This window comes from Tachypleus tridentatus, unplaced genomic scaffold (genome assembly GCF_004210375.1).
Source record: "Tachypleus tridentatus isolate NWPU-2018 unplaced genomic scaffold, ASM421037v1 Hic_cluster_2, whole genome shotgun sequence".
NCBI lineage: Eukaryota > Metazoa > Arthropoda > Merostomata > Xiphosura > Limulidae > Tachypleus > Tachypleus tridentatus.
Window position 1 is genome coordinate 31,372,693 of NW_027467782.1, and position 24,520 is coordinate 31,397,212.

The 24,520-nt window shown below is 33.8% G+C and overlaps 1 protein-coding gene across 1 annotated transcript; it reads right to left on the reverse strand.

Moving 5' to 3' along the window:
• Nucleotides 1-57: 57 nt before the first annotated feature.
• LOC143242421 (uncharacterized) lies at nucleotides 58-17,868 on the reverse strand. The gene is made up of 6 exons (XM_076485801.1): nucleotides 17,649-17,868; nucleotides 16,286-16,396; nucleotides 5,533-5,584; nucleotides 3,652-3,746; nucleotides 475-602; nucleotides 58-206 (listed from the first exon to the last, which is right to left on the reverse strand). The coding sequence occupies exons 1-6, from the start codon at nucleotides 17,851-17,853 to the stop codon at nucleotides 201-203; spliced, it is 597 nt and encodes a 198-aa protein (XP_076341916.1). The 5' UTR covers nucleotides 17,854-17,868; the 3' UTR covers nucleotides 58-200.
• Nucleotides 17,869-24,520: the final 6,652 nt, after the last annotated feature.

Here is a 24,520-nt window from a genome sequence, read left to right on the forward strand (position 1 = left end):
TTGGTCTGACATAATTTCAGTGCATGGTATCCTTGAAATAATTTATAATGCCATTCATTTTTTTCCAAAAGGGCGTTTTATTTAGTAAAGACAAGCATGGACCCACAGTCTCAGCCAATTACATCATGCATAAAAACACTTCATCAGGGTTAGCTTCCTAGTAGGAATTTGCAACATTATGTGTGACTCATTTCCAAATATCATTGCTAACAAGAAAAAAAAATCTCCTCAGTGTTTTGAGATTGGCTTGTTCTTTAACAGTATACACAGTTTAACTGGCTGGTTCTTTTCATTAACATGCCCCTCCCATATTATAAAAACAAATTTTGCACACTGTATTAACACAAAAATTTCATTAACACAAAACAAATTTTGCAGCAACACAAAAATTTAAAACTGTTGTCAGAGAAGGACTTGTTTTTTATTAAATGATACTCTCCCATAATTGTATATAAAAGTGGCTGAAAAATTTACCTTGATGGTATCATCTTTAATGTCATGTTCTGTTTCATACATGTCCCAATCCACTGCTTCACCCGTTATTTTGTGCGAGCCAGAAGGCATAAGTAATACAGTAAATTTAAACTGGGCCACCAGTTCTCCTGTGAGAAGAAAGGTAGAGCATGTTTTATAGTCATAATAACATTAACACATACAATAACAGAAGGCAATGTTTATGTAGAAACACGCATACAGTGAATGGATCAGTAAACTGTTTGAAGCATATTTACCAAAAATACTTGTTAACTTATATCTCACATTAGCTGCATGCTGTTCATAAACATGGACTTGTGTAACTGTTTGGATCCTTCATAAAAGTGCCAGTATTGCACATGGAATTTGACAACGAATATCAACAAAAACTTCATCACTAATTTACACTGCTGGTGGTTAACTGTGTGCCTTGTCTGGTTAAAATTCTTCTTCACTTTGCCATTATGGACCACTTATCAAAACTGTCAGGAAGGAAGCACAAAGGTTTCATGTTTTGTCTCTCAGAGAGAGACAAAGTAATGTGAACGATTTATCAAATGTTCAGAAATTTAATGTTGTATAAATATATTATCAAAAATATTAAATAAATAAAGTAGTGCAAAATACGATAAGCAAGATAGATGATACAATAAAATCCGAAACTCTTAAATAAAAATACTTTTATGAATTGATGTTACATAATGTAAGCTTTGGTGCAACATAAGTTTGTATAAATATCAACCTTGTTTGACACTAACTTGTAAGTTCTTTAAAAAGTTTTTATTTGCCTGATAATTACTTTTGTTTTCCAGTAAAAAGCATAATTATCATGAATATTGTTTTTTGTATCAGCATTTTTTTAGTAAACACTTAGTTTTATATCCCTGCAGAAGTGTAGTTTCTTTGAATATTCCTGTACTACATCCCAGCAGATTTCAATGATTGTACTCCTGCATGTTGTGTTGACTGACTACTACATATTTTTAACAAATAACATACTTTCACAGAAATTTGGTGAAACATCCTTTAATATTCGTTGTTCTAGTTATTCATATGCATATTAATAGCACAATAAATTAGTAACCCTATCTCAACAGCTAATGGGTCATAGGCCATGTCATTGCATTTGTTGACTTGCTCTTAAAGTTTTATTGAACTATTACTCTATGAACTTATCTCCCTAAGTTTGGGTTCAAACTGTACACAATAATTCACATCTTCATATTAAACATTATTAAATTTTTTGTAATGTAAAAGTAAATATCAAACAAATGCATCTAAACGTTGATTTGTGTATGTCACATGGTATGTTAAACTCAGTACTGGTTCAAATTAGATGTTTGTGACGCCAAAATACAAAGTCTATAGTTCCGTTTGAATTAGGAACTCAAATTATAAATATTGACAAACTAGAACGTAAAACAGAATCTTTTGATCTTTATTTGCTGAGCTATCACTGTATTCATGCAGTGCAACAAACACAGTGGTCCTAGCTCACCTCTTTCAGTTCTGGAAATGGTCCCTTATATACATTTACTTCTAATATGCCATGTCAGTAAGCCAATGGAAGCTCAAAATTTCCCTTAGTGATTTTCTCAGCCATTTTCATAGAAAACAGTTTTCTTTCATTTTTTTTCGAAACAAACCTTTGTGCTGGTAAGTACAGTCTTCAGCCAGTTCAAGATTTTGTTATTGTTTGGAAACAAAAGCAGCTAAGTAATTAACTAGATAAATAATGGAATTCTATGGTACAAATGAAGAAATGTATGATTTTTTGGTTATTTAACTGTAAATATATCTGAAAACAAAAACAAATAATTTTCCTTCACATTCTCTACATGTTAAATTTCTTAAGGTGTAGCAAGCTATAAGCAGCAGAAACAAAATTGAAAGGTTATAACTAGAAGAGATAATTGTTTGCTTCACTTCTTTATTTACTGTTCTATGTTTTAAGAAAAATATGTTTAAGAAGTTGTAAGTAAATAGTAATAATACATATATTTATAATTATTCAAACATGACTGTAATTTACCAAATACTAGTCCAATAAAACAAAGCCCAGATAGGTCACTTTGTGAAAACAAATAACAGTTTTATGTTATTGGATATGGTAACACGAGTGCATGTGCTGTGTCATTGTAACTTCTGCATTGTTATTCAGACATGGCTTAAAGTTTAATATGGTTTGGTTTATTTTAAAGTTTGTGCAAAGCTACATGAGGGCAATCTGCACTAGCCATCCTTAATTTAGCAGTGTGAAACTAGAGAGAAGGCAGCTAGTCATCACCACACACTGCCAATTTTTATCAACAGTGGAATTGACCATAACATTATAACACTCCCATGGTTGAAAGGGTGAGCATGTTTTATGTGACGGAGATTTGAACCCACGATACTCAGATAATGGGTTGAGTGTCTTAACCACCTGGCCATGCCAGGCCGTAAAGGTGAATATAATAAAAATAATAAATCTAAGCTATTTGGTCTAAACACTTACATTTTGTTTTATATTCCATAGTCATTGTAGAATGAAAAAGGCATAATTAATATTCATTTCCTAAATATATTGACATGGTGATCAAAAGATTGGTCAAATCGAATGAACCCCTACAGAGCTTCATTCACAAAAATAACAAAAATATAAAATTTTTCTTAAAAATACTTGATAAAACTATCTGAACTTTATAGGGACATTGCATGTGAAATCTGAAAAGAAAGTTTAATCTTAAAATAAAACCTACTTTACATGTTAGATTGGCAACACGTAAAAATAAAAGCGACAAGAAAAACATTACTTAACAATAATCAAGAGTTGATAAAAAAATCTGACAATTTGCATATGGAAGCCTTGAAATGTTTACTGATAATCTGCTAAATTTTGTGAACATGTGTTTACTAATTTAAAAGTAATCGAAATGTGTTGAAATGGTTATATGCTGGCAAAACTTCAAAAGTTAAAATAAACAAGATGATTAGAGAGAGAGGGGGGCAACTTACATAATTCCAAAAATTCTTTTTCTCAAAATTTTGACACAATTACAGCATTTTGTTCATGTAGTTATCTTATAATAATGATTTTTTATTCTTAAATATCTTTTATAAAAATAACAAATATGATTATGCTAAATTTCCACAATCAATAAATTAAAAAAAAATAGTATACAGCAATCAACAAACCTTCCTTTTCATATAAAACTGTGAAAGGTTCTATTAGTTTATGATTAACACATTCTACCACACCCATCCTGGCCTTCTTTTCATCTTCCAAGGCCCTAAAGATAGAACAGAAAAGTATGTATATGTGCAATAGCAAAACAAATAGTTTAATTATTATAAATAATATTACCTGGATTTGATATACATATTCAATGAATCAGTGAAAAATAAATTCCTTTACTTTTACTAAAACATGTTCATATACTTATAACACATTATCTAGTTCTAGCCAACATTTTCATGATACAGATCGAATCTCAAGTGATCAATTCAGCCTTACACCCACCACTATAATGGTACAGATATTGTGTCAATATAACAGCTGGACACACACTTATTTTTTTTTTCAACCACATTAACTCCATACACTAACCAAATAACATTTCTCAACCTCAATATTGCAAGAACTGACACACAATTCAAAACAGAAATCCACAGAAAAATACCAATACTGGACTATAACAAAACACAACATTTTAGTATACATCAAATTTATTAATAAACCAGGTACAAAACTAAAGTCCATACTATGTAAAACTACACTGACAAACACAACACCAACATTATTTATGAAATACAGTGTAAATGCCACAACTTTTATAATGGAGAAACAAGCAGAAAAATGGAAACTAGTTTCAATGAACACCAAAAAAAAACACCTTCACACATTTTCGAACATTGCAAATTAAATAAACACAACACAACCATGAAAATACCAAGATACTAAGTAGAGATACAAATATATAAAAATAAAGAATCCCTACTTATAAAACAAAAAACCATAGTTAAACCAATATAAAGGAACACCTTTATGCCTATTCTAATTACTAACCTGACATCTAACTGCAACATCCCCCACAATTCTGTGCCCCTTTTCACTCTTGTTGCCAAGATATGTACCCAGCAATGGTCAATTACAAACTTTGTTGTCCGAAAGACGACCTAAAAAGGTCAAAACACCGTTATGTATATTATTTTAATTAAAGTTTCAATATTCATACACACTGTTTTAAGAATACATTTATATTTCCCTTTTGACGTGGGTCAAAAGCTACATTTTTGTATTTCTTGACTCCATTCAAAATGTTATTCAACTACTATTTTATGAACTAATGTTAATAAGATTAATATGAATAATTAAAATGTAATCCAAATTTTAGTATTGTATGTTAGTTAATTTCTCAATTTAACAGAAATATTAAAAAAAAGCCACCTAGATATTGGTATGTTAAGTGCAACACCACCTACAATCCCTTACATGTTTACACTCTCGTTCCTAAGACGTGTTTGGCAACAGTCAGTTGCAAACTCCCTCTTTGGTAACCTGAAGATGACCTAAGAAGGTGGAAACGTTGTTCTCTACTTTATTTTAATAAAAGTTCTAACAACCATACCAGCCGTCTTAAGATAAATTTTACACTAAAAATCATTCCCATCTCAAACACTTGGTGTAGAACAGACCACAGAATCTAAATTTTAAAGGTAAACCTAGTTACAAAATGAAAAACGTTTCGACATTTACCTTGCAAACTCCTGAGCATAACAAATATTAAAGCACATACACACAAAAATATTTCACATTTATAATTAATATATGAAAATAAAATATTTAATAAATCATTCTTTGTATGTGATAGTTGCATATTTTCGTGTGTATAAAAGAAACATTTCATTAACAATGATCAATCATTTAAGCAATGTAACCTACAATAAAAAGTTTTAAGTTTCTTAAGTACAACAGAGCAACTAAATAATTTGTATGAACTTTCAAATCTATTACCTTATGTTTTAAGTATTATATTTGACATTAGACATGCATAAATAAAAAATCTTGACAAATACCTCAAAGTGAAAGGCATGTTTCCAAACTTCTTTTCCACTTCACTGAAAAATGCTGCAAAAGAAAACCAACATAATATATTCCCATTTACCCAAAGAAACTTCTAAATCACTAAAGGTTTACATTTCTGTAGAATTTTATTTTTTCATACATGTATGTGTGAGTGATACCAAGTAGAATTATGCACAACAAAACTTGCTCAAGACAAGTATTAGTACAAATATTCTTAACGTTTTATTAACGTTTAATTTATTTGTCTACATAATCTGTTGCATTTCCAAGATACTTATTGTTTATACAATATTTTTAAACAGAGTTCTCTTCCAAGACAATATACTAACAAAGTAAAATGCCTCTACCAAAACACAAGGGTAAACAAGTTGATCTATATATATATATATAAAATCATCCATACACACCTACATATGAAATCAGTAGATACATTTCTTGAAGAAAATACAGTTACAGAAGTCATGTTTCAGATGCCTTGTTAGAAAACCTGACGTTTTATGAATTTTTTAAAATCAATATGAATTATTCTAATTGCAGCCAACTACTGTAAGCCTACAGTGATTTCTTCTTAATTTTATTTTAACACTGTGTTCAGATTACTAATAACAAATTAATGAAAAATTAAAGCTATACTTTTGAGAGACTCTTCTCGTGTTTCTCTTCTACACTTAAGTCTCAATAAATCTAACAAGACGTAAAGGTGTCTTAATGAATAAACTATTGCTTGTACCTAATGCTAAATTAAAACAATTTTACACTATTACCTAACACCCAGTGGCCACTTTATTAGGTACACCTATCTACTACTAGATAGGACCTCCTTCTGCCTCTAGAACAACCCGAATTCTTCACAATGTGGATTCAACAAGGTGCTAAAAACATTCCTTAGGGATTTTGGTCCATACTGACTCAATATCATAATTCAATTCTGGCTCCATGCTGGTTATGCCACATTCTGACCATACCATCTGCATGTTGCAGAAGAAATCGAATTTTTTCAGAACAGGCAATGTTTTTTCAATCTTTAATCTTCCAGTTTTGGTGATCCCATGCCTACTGTAGCTTCGTCGTCCTGTTCTTAGATGACAGAAGTGGAAGCTGGTAAGATCTTCTGCTGATGTAGCCAAACTGCTTCAACTTTCAATGTGTTGTGCATTCAGTGATGCCCCTCTGAAACTCAATGTTGTAAAGAGTGGTTATTTTAATATTTGTGGCATTTCTCTTAGCTTGAACGAGTCTGACCATTCTCTTCTGACCTCTCTCATTAACAAGGTGTTTTCACCCACATAACTGCTGCTCACTGGATGTTTTCTTTTTTGCACCATTCTCTATAAACTCTAGAGATTGTAGTACATAAAAATCTCAGTTTCTGAGATGCTGGAACCATCACACCTGACACCAACAATCATTCCATGGTCAAAGTTGCATCTTCCCCATTCTAATGTTTGGTCGAACAACAACTGAACTATTTGACCGTGTCCACATGCTTTATATAGCGAGTCACAGCCACATTATTCACTGTTTGGTTATTTGCAGATGTACCTAATGAAGTAGCCACTGAGTGTATATATTACAAAAGAAAACTAGAAGCTCAAAATGTAAGGTTATGTAAAACTTGCCAAAATTTTAATTTATTGTATTACATCTCATTTTTATATAAAGAAAGTCTGAGAGGTGTATTATACAGATCCTGCTTTAAATGTTTCCTCACATCAAAATGAGAAACCTTACATATTACTCTGGAAAAATATTCAATTTTGTTTTCCTAAAACACTTGATAAATTAATGTGAGTAAGCAAATATGAAATACATTAAAGTATAGGTTGTACAAGTCTCAAGGAAGTCAGAACATACAACAATAATATTCCCAACCTTTATCAAAAAACAAGCTAAATTCCACCATGTTCAATATTACTGAATCATGTTTGGACTGATTTATGAATATATTTTGACACCTCTTGTATTAAATGGAAACAGTATTGGAAACATTGACTCATATATTTATCTAATTAATAACTCTATATCGTCATGTGTAAAACATTTCTTCATAATGGTATAACTGCATATCCAAGCTAAAAAGTCAGCATTGTTGTTCACTGTGTAAATATGGCTGACATAGCGTCTGTCCCACATGAAGAATAAAAGTGTCAATTCATAACGCAAAAAAGTTAAAATAGTTTGCTTTCTCAGTGTCTTGATAAAATCTTTTGCTGACAATTTTGAAGAAAAGGAAATTTATGAGGTTTTGATAAAACAACAAGAGAAATATTGAGTTCACTGTAGCTTCAATAATTCCTGATGTATTTCAGGCACACTATTGTATTAAAGAAGTTTAAAACATTAATATCAATCATCACAAACTAGTATGATGGACTGGGGATCAGACCCCATTAACTACTTTCAATGAAAACAGGAGTGAGTTATACAGAGATTCTAGCAACCCTTATTTAATGAAAAGATGCATATTAGGGTTATAGTTTTTTCATTACTTACATTTAATAAAGGTGTACTGACCTACAGATGCTTTCATCTTTAGTTGATAAATTTCATCTGTCTTCTTGTACACTGTTGTCCTTGTGTCCATTTCTCGGCCCTGTGAATACAATTTGTTAGAAACAAAAGATTAAAAGACATTTGTCGATAATTCATTTTAATGTAAAAAAAAAAAAATGATGATATCTTTGTAAATTTAAATTTCACTTTAGTGAAGAAATTTTATTATTACATGCTTACAACAGATTATCATCCATTTTTTCAATATTATTTATTGCTGCACTTGTCACGAGAAAGATTTGAAACTTTTGTTTGGCAACCAATGAATTATTTAATGTATTATAATTTTTTAGCAAATTTTCTAACTTGCACAGGGTTTACCAATTCATAAAAATTTCAGTTGATAACATATCTTTAGATGTTTTTCACCTGTTTATGCATTGAATATCTGAACCACTGACACTGGAAACATTGGAGAGAGTTAGAAACATATGACTGTACCTTATATATTAGGTAACTTGCCTTTAGAAAAGCATGTGGATATGGTACTGTAAATGTCAAGGTAATTCAGTCCTAGCAAGTGGAGATATGGAGCACAGTTGAAATGCCTTGGCTGAAGAAACCAGCGAGGATCTCCAACTCAGGGATGTTCTTCAAATCCCTCTCAATAATAACTCCTCATGAGAAATTCAATGTATCATGGGGTGTACATAATGAGTATACCCCCCAATAGACTTACAACTGAGGAGGAGTTTAGTGTGTTTCAGCACAGGTGTTTCCACCAAGATGTTGCCAGACTGTGAAGAGTCAGTAAACCACTTTAAAGTGTGGTCAGACAAAGAATGAAGTTTAAGAAAATTAGGTACAGATATCGAGTGACTTGGAGACTGTTGTTCAAAGTCTTCAAGATGTGGTCATTTACCAATGAGCTGTTTTTTACTATTTCATTTTCATTGAGATTTGGGAGATCCATAGTACAATGAGAAAGGTTCAGTGCCCATTGAGCCCGTCAACCATGGATTCAAGGAATGCACTACAATGATAAATAAGGACACTGAAGCAACACCAAGGTTTTGTGGGAGGTATACCTAAACACCAGCATCAGATAAAATTTACAAAAAAACTGTTGAAAATGCCCAAAACTGATACTCACCTGACCCTAGACCAACAGAACTAGCCAACTGACCCTTGGAGGTGGAGGACCCAAAATCACCAATTCATGTGAATTCAAGGTCAAAGTGATGTAGTGGGGTTGGACCCCTCAACCACCAGGATCCTCTTCTCACCTTCATTGATCACCCTGCACAGCAAACATGTGGGTGAGTTTAGGTCACTGAGGAGGTAAACTGGAAAGACAGAACTTTGTCTGGGAGGCCCCCTCACTACATACAAGCATCCACACTGAGAGGACATGTAATGAATATTTCCAAGAAATAACAAATATTTGTGGTTTTACTATATTTTTTATTGTGATTTGTTTACAGATAAAGAATTATAGGCATTATTATATTAAAACAAATATAAATACAGTACTAGAAGTAACAGTGGAAACAGTTACTAAGAAAGAATATATAAAAGACAAATACTATGAGAATGCCACTCGTTTATAATGTGAAAATGAAATGAAGTACAAGCAGTTATACTATGCCCAGTAGTAGTATGAATTCAATCATAATTTTTTAGGACCGAAATACTGATGACAAGTAGGTAGAAATTAATTTTGGCAAGTCTAGAATACTCTTTGCAAAAGAAGTGGCAAGACTCCACATTTTAGTGGCATTTGTATGCAATACATGAAACTGACATTCTAATAATAAAAGTGGTTGAGATAGAAACCCCAGACTCTCCATAACTTGTGCTATGTATCACAGGATACATAAGTATGAGGTAGATAATTAAGTGTAGATCTGGCCAATAACCTTAAGGTGTGAATGTTACCTTTAGAACAGTAAGATACACAATGGCATAAAGTGGTCAGAGATGAGGTGAAGTTGTTTGCAAACAGCTGCTGAGAAAAGGCAGCTGAAAGGTTAAAACAAGCATTTGACCACAACAGTGGAACAAACAAAGATAAAGCTGAATGCTTTTTACAGATGAATACAAGTTATAATTGTTTAGTACAATCAACAATAGTTTATTCAACAATGACAACAGAGAGAAGTATGGTATCATATCAATGTATGACATCTACAGTGATGCATGGTGGGGAATCAATACAAGTGGAAAGCTGCATCTCGTCCAACCAAGGTACAAATTTTGCTATACATTAATGAACCAAACAAAACTGCAGCTGTATCAAAACAGTGCACCCCATAATTCTTGGCACTACAGAAATCCATTAGGTAGTATACCAGTCTGAATATCTGGGAAATGACATATGTAGTCCTTCACAATAGCATAAAATATTGACACAAATGAGAATCAATTGATCATCCAAATACCACAAAACGTCCTAAATTTGCACTGAAAAACAGAAGAGGCACCTTTTTACTCGCAGTTTTATCAATTATCTTTCTGCCATTGCAAACACACAAATCTGTGTTACCAGCATATCATAACACAATGCATGCACTAAGCATTCAAATGTGAAATATTACACAGGCCACAGAATGGTGATAAAGGAAACCCTATTACCACAAAGAAAAACAATCACTCTCCAAACAGACACAGTACATAGCTAACACAGTGGACAGATATGGTAAAACTACTAGTTCATTGTTTCAAGTTGGGTTGAATGCTGAATCACAATTGGCTAAAACAGCTAACTCTTTTGCTAAACTTATGAAAATTTCATCAGGAATATTATAACACTTGCATTTCCTCAAGTGTTAATACATGTGGGCTGCTCTTACAATTTTGGCTTCATGGTAATTCAGTAACCCAAGCCTTCTTCTGAGAAAATGAAACAAAATGGAGCATACTGGGTTAAAGAAAAGTAACGTGGCTGGTGAAAAAATCAAAATGTGAATGAACTTTGTGATTCTGAGACTGATTCAAAGGAAAAATATAGAAACTCTCCAGTACTTGTTCTAAACCCATACCTGATATTAATAGCCACAAAGACTTATTCTCACCCATGCCTTTGATTCCCCAAATAAGCAAGTGTTCACATACGCACTTCTCAAAAAAAAGAGAAAATTTGACTATTCATGGAAGAATGAGTGGTCTTAGTTGCAATTCAATGTAGATTAGAGTTATATTCTGTGGATTTTAGAAAGTGGTCAAATTTCTCTGATAGCCATTTCCAGTTGCTTGTGGGGTCTTGTAAGTTATATGCCTTCAAAGAACTCTTCAAAAACATGGAGAAAATGTTGGAGACCTCAAACGTGAACAAATGTAGAAAGCATAGGAAACCATAAACATCTGTAAAGGTGAGTTCACTGTAATTTCTAAATATTTGTCTGTATTGACAATAAAAACACAACATGCATATATTACACAAAAAACTAGCAATTTCCTGATTACACTCACAGCATAGTTTCACAATGCACTTAAAAGTTATCATACTCTGAATGTCACAAGGTACCTTTCTCCAAAGTGAAACATAGTGTAACCCTAATACAATATTTTGAATGAAAAAGTAGGTGTAAATATTAGTACATTCCACTTCAGGTAGAGTCAAACAAGGAAATGAAATCAACTTGATAGATTCCATCTTTCCAATTGGCTTACAATTACTTTCATTTCACTAAGTTTAAACAAACGTCTTTAGGAAAATGAAATATCCTAGCAGTAATTTTGTAAAACATACAAAAAAACCTTAGGACTAGTAGCATTACCCTTATTCAAAATCAAGTCTAATTTAACTTAATTGCAAAGCAGTTTTAACATGGCCTTAAGAAATCCATTTTCTCTTAAATTACTTGTCTAGTGAGCAAAATGAGAAGTTTATAAAGCTTTACTCAACAGGATATTGCATTGCAAAATATGACATGTCTGTATCTGGCAAGAAATAGTGCAAGGTCATGTTTTCACTGATAATGAACACCAAAGTTTTTGCTTAGGATTGTAAATGTTAGCAATGCATGGCAGAAAAAGCTTGTTGGATTTAGGTCAGATGGAGAAAGTATCAACTATGGTTCAAATGGTAGCATAGTAATCTTCCTGTAAAAACATGATGCATCTTGTAGGAATTCACTATATATCACACTAATTAGAGCTCACTATTTTGGATACATGTAAAGGGATAAAGCATGTAATCGAGTTTCAAACCAAAATGAGCAGCATAATCAATTTTTGTTCAAACACTTTGATACATTTGCAAGAAATGAAGACTGCTGATTTGTTGAATAAAGTGACCAAAAAATTTGGGAAGTGGATTATCATTTGATAGGCTGCTATAAAGCACAGGTTCACGAGTTATATGAAAACTAGAAAACCACAGTTTGTCCCCTTATATATATTGCTTCTAGATCAAACTCTGATGAAGCTTCTGTTACCAAGGGGCACTTAAGGATGATCAAATCAGTTTATTTTACTTTCTCTCACAATGCAGCACCTTTCATTAAAAATTATGTACCAGTTAACTTCTTCCTAGTCAGATAATTTAATCTTTGCTGACACTATGAATGAGATCATAACCACCCTACAAAAGTTAAATCAAATGAATACACAAGATGTACATCAAATTATGGAAATGAGTAAATATTTTGTATTTGAGTAGGTATGCGAATTAGATTTCAATCAGATGTTGGCAAGTATATAATTATTCTAAAATTTAGATCCAAAGTGCTGGGCAACAGGATCTAACAAGCTGCCAAACTATAGCAAAGACTAGCTTAAGAATCTGATCATTTACCACACTGAATGTTTATTTTCCAGTACGTCTGGTGGTCATGATTCAGAGGAGAGAGGCCAACACTCAAGTGAGCCACCCAAGCAGACTGTGATGCAAGAATATGAACACATTAAAAAAAAATGTATCAAAACCTGTCCCTGCAAATAAAAGTTTATTTTTTCCCATGTTAAAGAAACTTCTTGGTGAAGAGTTTCACCATATTCTCCACTTAGGCAAATTAGTCCTAACAGCACTCTTTCTGTCTATAAATACAGCAGTATGTTAAAAGGGATTTTTCAGTTATGAAGAGAATCAAAAGTGACAACAAGACAAGGCCGATGGGATACACACTGTCAATCCTGATGGTCATTTTTATTGATGGCCTCTGGTAAGCCAGTTTGATCTTCACCCTGCAATAGACCTCTATGTAAAAGGCAGGAAAACCCAACAGGAGACCAAAAACAAATCTTCACAACCACCATAAGCAATAAACCAAACCAAGGTTTGAAAACAATATGAAAAGTCACACAAAATTCATAAATATATTGTACATAAGATGAAATGTGAAAGAAAAGATTTTGTAATGCAGAAAGAAAAATTTCTTCAACCAATGACTGTTTTAACGATCTAACAATTATTGTCCATAATTCGCAAATAATGAGTGAGATGTATCTCTAGTCCCATGGTTTTCTCAGTTTTTATTGTATTGAAATTACTTATCTTTAGCATTACTGCCACATATTTCTTAATGTGGATCAATAACTTCATCAATATACACCTTCTAAGTTCTGAGATGGCAGTGAGTATATGAAAATTTCAAATTGTGGTGTTTTTGAAGTGATGCTACAAAGAATGAGACAAAAACCACGACCTTGCCTGTAAAAAAGTTCTTGTGCAATTATTCTTTGTAGGCAGGCAACCAAGCAAGTGGCTAGATTTGGGAGAGCAACATAAGACATTTGGAAATATTTTCCACATTTATACTCTTATAAACTGTATGACAGTGGAAAACAAGGTGTTCTGCTGCATACCATATATTCCTGACATTTGGCTAAAACTAGTGAGAAAATATGGCATTCCAGTTAATACCAAATTTATTCAAAAACCAGGCAGAACACTGAGGTCTATACTGTGTAAAAACTGCACTGACAAACAAGTAGAAAAATGGAAATCAGATTCAAAGAACATAAAAGTCTCCTTTACACGTTTTGAACACTGCAAGTCAAATAAACACAACATAACCATAGAAAACACCCAAATACTAAAAAAAGAAACAAACACAAACAAACGCAAAATTAAAGAAGCCTTATTTATTCAACAAATTAAGCCCAAATTAAACAAATACAAAGGAACACCTTTATACCTAGATCAAGAATAATATAATAAATAATAAAATAAATATTATAAAATTATATATTGAAACACCTAGCACGCCCTCTACATTCCGACACTCAGTTACATAACCCCCTTCAAACATATGGTCAGCTTCCGGTCAGTTACCTCTTTCTTTGTGAACCTGACGATGACCGAAGAAGGTAGAAACGTTGTTCGCTCCTCTATTTAAAAAGGCCCGGCATGGCCAAGCGCGTTAAGGCGTGCGACTCATAATCCGAGGGTCGCGGGTTCACGCTCACGTCGCGCCAAACATGCTCGCCCTCCCAGCCGTGGGGACGTAAAAATTGTGTGGTCAATCCCACTATTCGTTGGTAAAGAATACCCCAAGAGTTGGCGGTGGGTGGTGATGACTAGCTGCCTTCCCTCTAGTCTTACACTGCTAAATTAGGGACGGCTAGCACAGATAGCCCTCGAGTAGCTTTGTGCGAAATTCCAAAAAACAAACAAACCTCTACGTAAAATATTTTCTCAACCCGAACAAGCCGTTTTTACATGTATATTTTTCTCTACAAGTGGGTTTTCTCGACATCACTGAAAAATGAAACGTTACCTAGTTGTATACAATCTTTTCCGAACATGTTGATAATAATGATATTGTTTCAATTTACATGTAATATTATTCATAACTCTGTAAAAAAAAAACTGTTTAATTGATATATGCAATAAGGTGAAATCATAATTTGAAACTGTTTTAAGCTCATGAATACAAAAACACAAACAAAAGAAGTAGTAAAACCATCAGTAAAAAGTGGTTGACATTTTTATCTTGTTCTCCAACTAGAAAAATAAAACAACTCGATATGATTATACATGTCCCTGTGTCAGTATTGGTAATACATACTTTCAACTGTTTCTAGGAATACCAGTTCATATGATAATACACGTACAAACTGTATTGTTTTTTAGCATGGCTTGTTTGTTTGTTTTTTGGAATTTCGCACAAAGCTACTCGAGGGCTATCTGTGCTAGCCGTCCCTAATATAGCAGTGTAAGATTAGACGGAAGGCAGCTGGTCATCACTACCCACCACCAACTCTTGAACTACTCTTTTACCAACGAATAGTGGGATTGACTGTAACATTATAACGCTCCCACGGTTAGAGGGTGAGCATGTTTGGCGCGACGCGGGCACGAACCCGCGACCCTCGGATTACGAGTCGCACGCCTTACGCGCTTGGCCACGCCGGGCCTGAAAGGGAAGGCATGTTTGTTGTACTTGGGATTCGAACCCACGACCCTCGGATTACGACTCCATTACTGTAACCACCTGGCCATGCCGGGCTCAGCATGGCCTATCCTCCGACTATTTGCAGAAAAACAAGTCGATATGAAAATAGATGTTAACGGTGCCAGTTTTAGTCTGTTATGCTCTCCGATTGTTTATAAAAAATAAGTCTTAAACATGTGCCTAATTAGTTTTGAAATTCCCTGTTGTTTTATTATTTATCATTGACAATACTAGTGACTTCAAGTTGTTGTCATTTATTGTTTACATCGTTTTAACACGCAGCCGTCATTAGTTTGACAGAAAGTTTGGGTAGTTCTAATAAGTATAATACTCTGAAAACGTGTTTGTTTTCATAATAAGCTCAGTACCGTCAAATACTTTTCTCACGTCAAGTATTTTCTGCTTATTATTTGTGCCCTCGAAATTTGTGCTCTTTGTAATTTCGAAAACTGGGGTCAAGATATAGTATTTTGTAATTTGAAACCAAGTAATAACTTAGTTTACTCACTTTTAGCTTATTTATCAAGCAGAATAAAATAACCATCATTTTAGTGTAAAAGTAAACACAACTTTACTGTTGTAAAATTGAGGCCATTGCCGTAACAATAATGGCTTATAGGTTTAAAACTGATCACATTTTACATGTAATTCGTTGTCTTAACATATTTGAAGGAAAGTAGTTTTAACAAATCTATTGTCCTTAAACATCAAAATTTATTTAACATTTTCAAATGTTAGAAATTTCAAACTACTTTTAAAATTATGGAATTTAAACAACTTATTTATTCCCAATAATTTATATGTACCAAATTAATAAGAACAAATAATTCTATTTGCTTTTAGAACTTACCAGTACCAGAGATACAAGTGAGAAACAGTCTGGAACCTTCGTTATACGGCCCAATTTTCCCGTATACAGGTGTATTGGTATTACCGAGAATAGTAACATCCTTTGACGCAACTGCATAATAAGATGTTTCTCATACAGATTAAACTTTCAATGAAATCCATCAAACGTTAATAAAAGCTTTTAATTTCTAATGATATTTTAAACGTTTTTTTGATTTCGAATTTCGCGCAAAGCTACTCGAGGGCTATCTGTGCAAGCTGTTCCTAATTTAGAAGTGTAAGACTAAAGGGAAGGCAGCAAACTCTTAAACTACTCTTTTACCAACGAATAGTGGGATTGATCGTCACATTATAACGCCCTCGCGGCTGAAAGGGCGAGCATGTTCGGTGCGACCAGAATTCGAACCCGTGACAATCGGTTTACGAGTCGAACGTCTTAACGCGCTTGGCCATGCCGGGCCAAAAATGATATTTTAAACGTGAAAATAGTCAAAGTTATAAGGTTAAGAAAAGGTAGTACGAGAAATATGAGCTATCGTTTAATTGTGGCAAAATATTTCTGATAAAAAACAACAGCATATAGTCATATCAGTTATAACTTTACACCTTCACGAACTGATTGCGTCTTGATAATAAATTATATCAAGGTTTGGATTGGGGACGGAAAAGGTTTAATGACAATAAGATTTGTTTGTAAAGACTTAACAAGAATTTCATGGAAATTCTGACACTTCCCTAAAGTAGAGAAAATAATTAGTTTATTTCATCTTCCTTAACACAGCTACAAAAACGCCTTCAAACGTATAACTGGCCCCTGGGAGTGGATGGGAGAATTGTAATGAAACTAGGTAACGTGATAAAACTAAAACCGTTTATTTTGTATTTTTGCCGAAGGTCTAACGAACACCGGTTCTAAAGAAGGCCAAAACAAATTTGCTGAAACAGTAGTGATTAATAAAGTATATATATATATATACGAACCTAATTTTAATTTATTGGTTCTTTTCTTTTAGAGCTATGACACTCACATATTTAAAGCAAGATATTGATGTACTTATAAAAGAATGTTGGATTCATTGCTTAAGTTGTAAGTCTGATAAGCAGTTCTAAATAGAAAACTTTTTTCCTAGTCTTCAAATACGAGCTACGAATACACAAGAGTGAATGCGGTATAAAGGAAAAGTTATGTCTTTCTTTACTTAACATATTTTCTACAAAATTTCTACATATTTAGTAAACCTAGCAATTCTACAAAATCTATATTTTCATGTTACGTAACATTTCCTCCACAGAGCTCTTTGTTTTATTCAGATATCAAATGAAGTGTTCGTATACTTCCCTGCAGTATTACACTATATACTTACCAATAACATCCAGCGTCATAAAGTCGTTCAGGGTTCGTCTGTACCGAAAATCAACCCTGCATCTATAATCTCCTTCATCATCTTTCTCTACACGGTTGATGATTAATACAGACTGTTGTTCGCTCACGTTGAAGTAGGCCCTTTGTCCAAGTAACTCACCAGTGAAATGTTTGGCGTTCTTCAAGGGCCCTCTTCTGGAATCCATACTTATAATAGGAGCATTGATTCCTCTCTTGTACCATAACACCAGAGATACGGAGTCGTCTTATGAAGGAAGACTGATATTACAAGATATATGAGCAGATTCACCCAAGACGGCTTGGTACATAGGAGCTGCAAAAACTGATGAAATTTAACAGTATTAACTTCGGGCGTTAATATGTGTACGAGGACATTAGGCGTGCTCGCAGCAGCAGTCAGCTAGACAGTTCTTAAGTAAGCTGCATCATATGAGGAAGGAAAAAAGTTGCTCATTGCGAACCGTCGATAAAATTTTTAATTTTCGTCCAGATAGAAAACTCAGTATTGTTAACAAGTTTGTATTTTTTTCTAATTATTTGTACCAAACGTTATTATAAGTTGTGTTGTTCTTTGTACATTAAAATATATTTGTGTTAAGAAAGAAAACTGTTTGTAAACCTTGTTGACAAATAATATTAATTTGATACATATCGACATTCAATTTACTTCCAAATGTGAATTTAGCTTCCAGGCTACTTGATATCGTAATATCTGGCATAATAAATAGGAAACTCGACTGGGATAAATTTGTATTATTTTGTCGAATATTGTAATTAAGTTCTTTAATAAAATTCTATCTTTATTATCTTACACACAAACATAACATTCCACTTCTATAAAATTCTAGAGAGTGACAATCATTATTATATTATTAACAAGCGTAATGCCACCCCCTAGTACAGCGATATGTCTTCGGATTTACAACGCAAAATCACGGATTCGATTCCCCGCGGTGGGCTCAGCAGATAGCCCGCGTGGCTTTGCTATAAGAAAACACACACACGCGTAATATTTTCGACCTGTACATTTTTATGGTGTAGTGAAACAATAATTTTTATTTTATCGACAGACGTTTCATAATTCTTCAGAAAACTGGGTGATGTAATAATCTGTATTATATTATTTTATTCTTTTACAACATGCAACTGGATGCCAAACGTTATTCTCTTTGATAAGTGCATTATTGTTCTATATAATTTTATGATGTTAACAACCTTTGTCATATTTTCCTTTTGTACAGTTGTAAGGTTTGACGTTGTTTATTATCTTATCGTCAAAATTAACATTGTTCTTTGGAATAATTGTACGGTATAACAATCATTATTATGTTATTGGAAAGTGTAACATTGTCGTATAATTGTATGGTGGTACAATCCTTATTATCTTATTGAGAAGTGAAACATTAACCTATATATATATATATATAATTGCATGGTGCAATAATATTAACTTATCATGTAAAACAATCTTTGTTATATTCTTGACAACTGAAACATTGTCGTTCTATAAAATCGCATTGTGTAATGATCTTTATTATTTCATCGAAAAGTGCAATTATGTCCTCATGTACAAAAGCAGGTGTAACAAATTTTATTTTATTATCGAGAATTATAACTATGGCCTTTATTTATTGTATTTTTGAGGTTGAATATTATTTACTGATCTTTTGATCTAATGAAAAGCTGGTAGAATTTCATTGTCCTTTAAGTGCCGTCACATCATCTTGGGGATATATAAATGTATTTACCTCAACAGAGGCTGTCAAAGGGTCCATAATGATCACGTTCACAGCAGCTGAACAGCTGAACCACTGGAGGGAAGGAAAGTAAAAACAATAGTGGAGGAAATGGATTATAAATTTAAAGAGGTCATCGTTGTGAGCGATTCCTTGTCAAAGCATATGGCGTAAATAGCGAGAAAAAAAAAAGAGAGTTAGATTTTGGTACCTTGAGACATAGGAAAAAGACACAACTGACAGAGCAAGGGATGTAATGAAGGGGACTGGTCACAATGCTGTGTTGTTATGAACATAGGGGCTAATGATATAGGGAATGATAAGTCTGAGGAGTTAATTAATAACGAAAAGAGGTTGATAAAAACATTTAAAGATAAAGGCATTAAATGAGAGTATTAGGGATACTGCTAAGAGTTAATTGTGCAAATGAAATTTTGAGTAGATCACCAGGGCTAAATGCCAGGTTGAAATTAATATGCAAGGATGAGCAGGTTCGCTGGTTGAGCTTGTGGGATCAGTACAGTGAGAGAAGAGTACTTTATGGAATGGATGTTTATACTTAAGTTGGAGAGGATCTAGCATATATGCAAGGGCTAGTAACTCAGAAGTAAAGGAAGTTTTAAAAGAGGACTAGATACTGGTTAGGGCAAAGATAAATTAAATGAAACAAAATTGAAATTTACAGAAAAGTTTAGCACAGGAAATCAGTATAAAGACAGTTATAATAATAGGCTTAACTGTTACTAGTATAATGCTAGAGCTATAAGAAATAAAAAAATGATTTAGGGGAACTGGTATGAATATACATTTTGATATCATGGGAATAATTGAAATACGGTTAAATGTAGATGATTTTGATCATAAAATGTTTTTGAAATACATGGTTATATGTTATTTAATAAAGATAGAATAGTAAAAAAGGGGAGGAGTGGCTCCATGTATAAAAGTATGATTTACCTCCTGATAAAGTTGAAAATATCAATGATAATAGCAAGGAGACCGAATTCAATTTGGTTTTTGTTACTGAATTAAAGAAAAAAACGTTCTTAGTATGAATTTGTTACAAACCATTAAATGAAACTAACGAATTTAGTGAGCAACAGTGAGATTAAAATTTAAGCTGCTATTGAAACCATAACTATGGGTCACTTTAATTTCAGGCATATTTATTGGGAAATGCTAGAGTCAAACCATGATTCTAGCATTTTATGGAAACTGTACAAGAACCTACAAGAAATAATGCTCTTTTAAATTTATTGTTAGCTTGTGAAAGAGAGCTTTCACCTCTCTTCACTGAGAGGGTGAAAATTTGGGAATACATAGGTGCTGCATATGGAAATCAGGAATAGTGATATTTTTATTCCAAATTTCAAAAAAGCAAAATTTGAAGGAATGCATCAAGAACTGTCTATTGAAAATTGGATGACTGAGTTATTTGTAGACACTAAGGAAATATGGAAAATGTTTAAAGAAAAAGTTTTCAAAATTCAAAATCAATATATTCGTACATTAAGAGACAGTAAGGTGCATTAAAAACCAAACTGGCTCACGAAGGTGAGGCATCTTTAGGTATTTGGATGCTTCATAAGTAACTGTAATAGTCAACAGAAAATTGTGAAGTATAAAAAAACATATTCAAGGCAATGATGTTTATAGAATAACGACAGCTCAAGGAAACATGTCGAGAAACTTGTTGCCATCTGCTTGATTTATTGCTTCTTTATGAAGAACTGACGCTATAAAGGACAAGAGGAGTTATTTAAAACAGAGATTCAGAGAAAGCCACTGAAAAACATCCGCTTTTTGTTTATATTGGTACAGATAGACACTGTCAAGGTTAAAGTGGGCTATTTAAGCTTAAACTAAAGATGGCAGACTATCCACTGTATGTTTGAGTAGAAGTGAAATGACGCAATCGAGGTTAAGGGGGGTTAAGCAAACTTGGACGTTGAAACCAATAAAATCCTTGCATAGCGGGACGACGTGACAGTATGTGCTATGATGATCGACTAACCTATGTAATTCACAAGTTCTGGAGTTCATAAACAAGAAGAAACCCTATCCGCTTGACGTCGCGTTAGTATAAGTTATTATTACGAACTGAGCTGAAGAAATCACAAAGAGGAAGTCAGCTGACACCATGGTAATATGAATAGGCCGACAATCCTCCCCCACTCAGCTGATATAAAAGGTCCTAGTACAGACACCAAAATATTCAAAATCTAGCACGCAATCCGACATGACTGAGATCATCATCTAGAGAGCTCAGATCTCGTCTTCATCAAAAGAAGAAGGAAAAGAAGTCAAGAAGGAATCGAGGAACAACTATAGAAAAATGTCTCTTACAAAAAGTAAAAACCAGGCCATTTCACGCCCAAGCTCTTTCTAAGTAATTCTAATGCTATTATTCCGTATCATCAGCCACCATGATAATAAAAGTAAAAGAATTATCTGTGATAAATATAAAAAAAAACTGTATGTGTATGGGTAAATACTAAGTGTTTGAAGGCTTAGATAAAAGTGTTATTGGAAGTCTTAGTCTCGTGTCTCTTTGTTTTAACTATAAATTCTCAAGTTAGTGCCTGTGTGCTCTATTCGTCCACTACATCCTCACTTCAACTAAAATTTCATGTAACACGAGGTAGTAGTAGTAGAACTCCAATGGATACAACGAAAGAATCCACTCAGTCTGCCTGCAAGTCAGTCCGTGACCATGTTACAAATGGTATAAGAGATAAAATTAAATAAATACATCAAAAATTTAAGAAATATGAATTAATTGGAATGATAGATAAACCAAAAGTTGAACAAGATAATTGCATAAATTTTGAGCTTACTAAAATAAAATTGAGAAGTTTAATGAATAATAAAACGCATGGGCCAAATAATATTTCCTTGAGGGTTTTGAAGGAGGTGAAGGAGCCATAATTTTTGTAAGTTCTTGAAGAATTGACAAATATCAACAGATTGAAAATTACCTAATGCCACTCCTATCTTTAAGGGAGGTAATAGATGCTTTCCCAGTAATTATAGGCCAATTAGATCAGTTGTGGGAAAAGTTTTAGAAAGTCTGATAAAAATACTTTACAAAGTAATTTAATAAAGTTTAAACTTTTATTGGATAGTCAACATGTTTTCACAAAGGGAAAATCTTGTCTTACAAATCTTTTGACATTTTTTGACAAATCTTTTGCTTTGAAAATGCTACTGCGTATGTTGATACATATAAAGGCGTAGATTTGGTGTATATGGATTATGAGAAATCATTTGACAACGTGCCACACAAAAGGCTGTAAAGAAACTTATCTCTATCGCTGTGAGACACAAGTTAACTAACTGGAAATTTAGCTTGATGGAAGAAAACAGAGAGTTGTTATAAATGGTGTTCAGTCAAACAAGATTAACGTGATAAGTGGTGTGCCTCGAGGCTCATCCTGAGGAATTTTTCTCTTTTTGATTAACGCTAATGATATAGACCAGGAGTTCCAAACCGGTGGGTGTGCTACGTTAGTTCAATGTCATTAGGTGATATTATGGGTGTATGTATGCGTGCCTGTGAGTGAATGTGAATGTGCATGTGTCTGCAACTGTATGTATGTGTGTACTAGTGAGTAGCGATTATGTGAGTGCACGAGCATGTACGTATGCTTGTGTGTCTGTTTAGCTGTGATTAAGTGTGTGTGTGCTCGCTGTCGACACGTGAGTCACATGTCCGTTGCTGATTGGTGGATGACGAATCGCGCGACTAACCACGCTCTCTTCCCTCCCAATACTTATCCCATCATTACTCTACCTGCACCCCCCACAAGTAGTCAGTGTAAGATCTACAGTTGCCAAAGCGTTCATTATTCAACATTTTTATTTTATTTTAACAAGGAGATAAGTAAGCAGTAGAGGTGAGTTGTGTCCATGGCTAAACGGCGCAGATACTCAGAATCCTACCTCAACATTGGCTTCACCACTGTGCTCGCCAACGACGGCATCGAGAAACCACAGTGTGTTTTGTGCCATGCTGTCCTGAGTGCAGAGTCAATGAAACCATCAAAACTCAAGCGTCATCTCGAGACGAAACATCCAGAACACGCAAAGAAGGATTTGGATTTCTTCAAACGGCATGAACGGTGTCTTAAAGGCCAAAGAATCGATAGAAGTGGGTCGTTTCAGCAGCAGAGTGCAGCCGTAGTGGAAGCTTCATATGAGATTGCATTCGAAATTGCTGAACAAAAAAAGCCTCACACGATTGGAGAAACACTTCTTAAACCCTGCATGATGAAAGCAGTAAATCTTATTCTTGGAAAAGCCAGTGCAAAGAAGATGCAGCAAGTATCCCTGTCAAATAATACTATACAGAGGCGCATTTCTAAAATGTCTATGGATGTGAAGGAACAGGTTTTGACTGAAATCAAGGGTTCCCCTTTGTTCTCCTTTCAGCTCGACGAGTCAACAGATGCAAGTTCATGTTCTCAGTTGCTTGTCTTCGTGAGATACATTAATTTAGGTGACATCAAAGACGAATTCTTATTCTGCAGTGCACTTGAAACCACAACAAAAGCTGATGATGTCATGGAAAAAGTTAACTTTTTTCAAGACGAAGATCTTCAATGGGAAAACGTGTGTGGGGTTTGTACGGATGGGGCACCGGCTATGCTGGAATCGAATTCAGGATTCAGGTCAAGACTGAAGAAGCTAGCACCTCAAGGAAAGTGCATCCACTGCATGATTCACCGATATGCTCTCGCCAGTAAGACTCTCCCTGCCTCTCTGCAGGAAGTGCTTGAATCTGTAATCAAAATTGTAAATTATGTGAAGACTCAAGCACTCAACACTCACCTATTCAAAGAACTATGCAAAGACATGAATGCTGACCACGAAGTCCTTCTCTTCTACACAGCAGTACGTTGGTTGTCGAAAGGAAACGTTATTAATCGTGTCTTTGAAATGAAAGATGAAATAAAGCTGTTCCTGGAGACTCAAGAAAGGAAAGATCTTGTAGCTCACTTAAAAGATGAAGCATGGAATAAAAGGGTTGCGTACCTAGCCGACATTTTTGACCAGCTGAACAAGCTCAATTTGAAGCTTCAAGGAAGGGAAACACATGTTCTCTTTTTTCAAGATA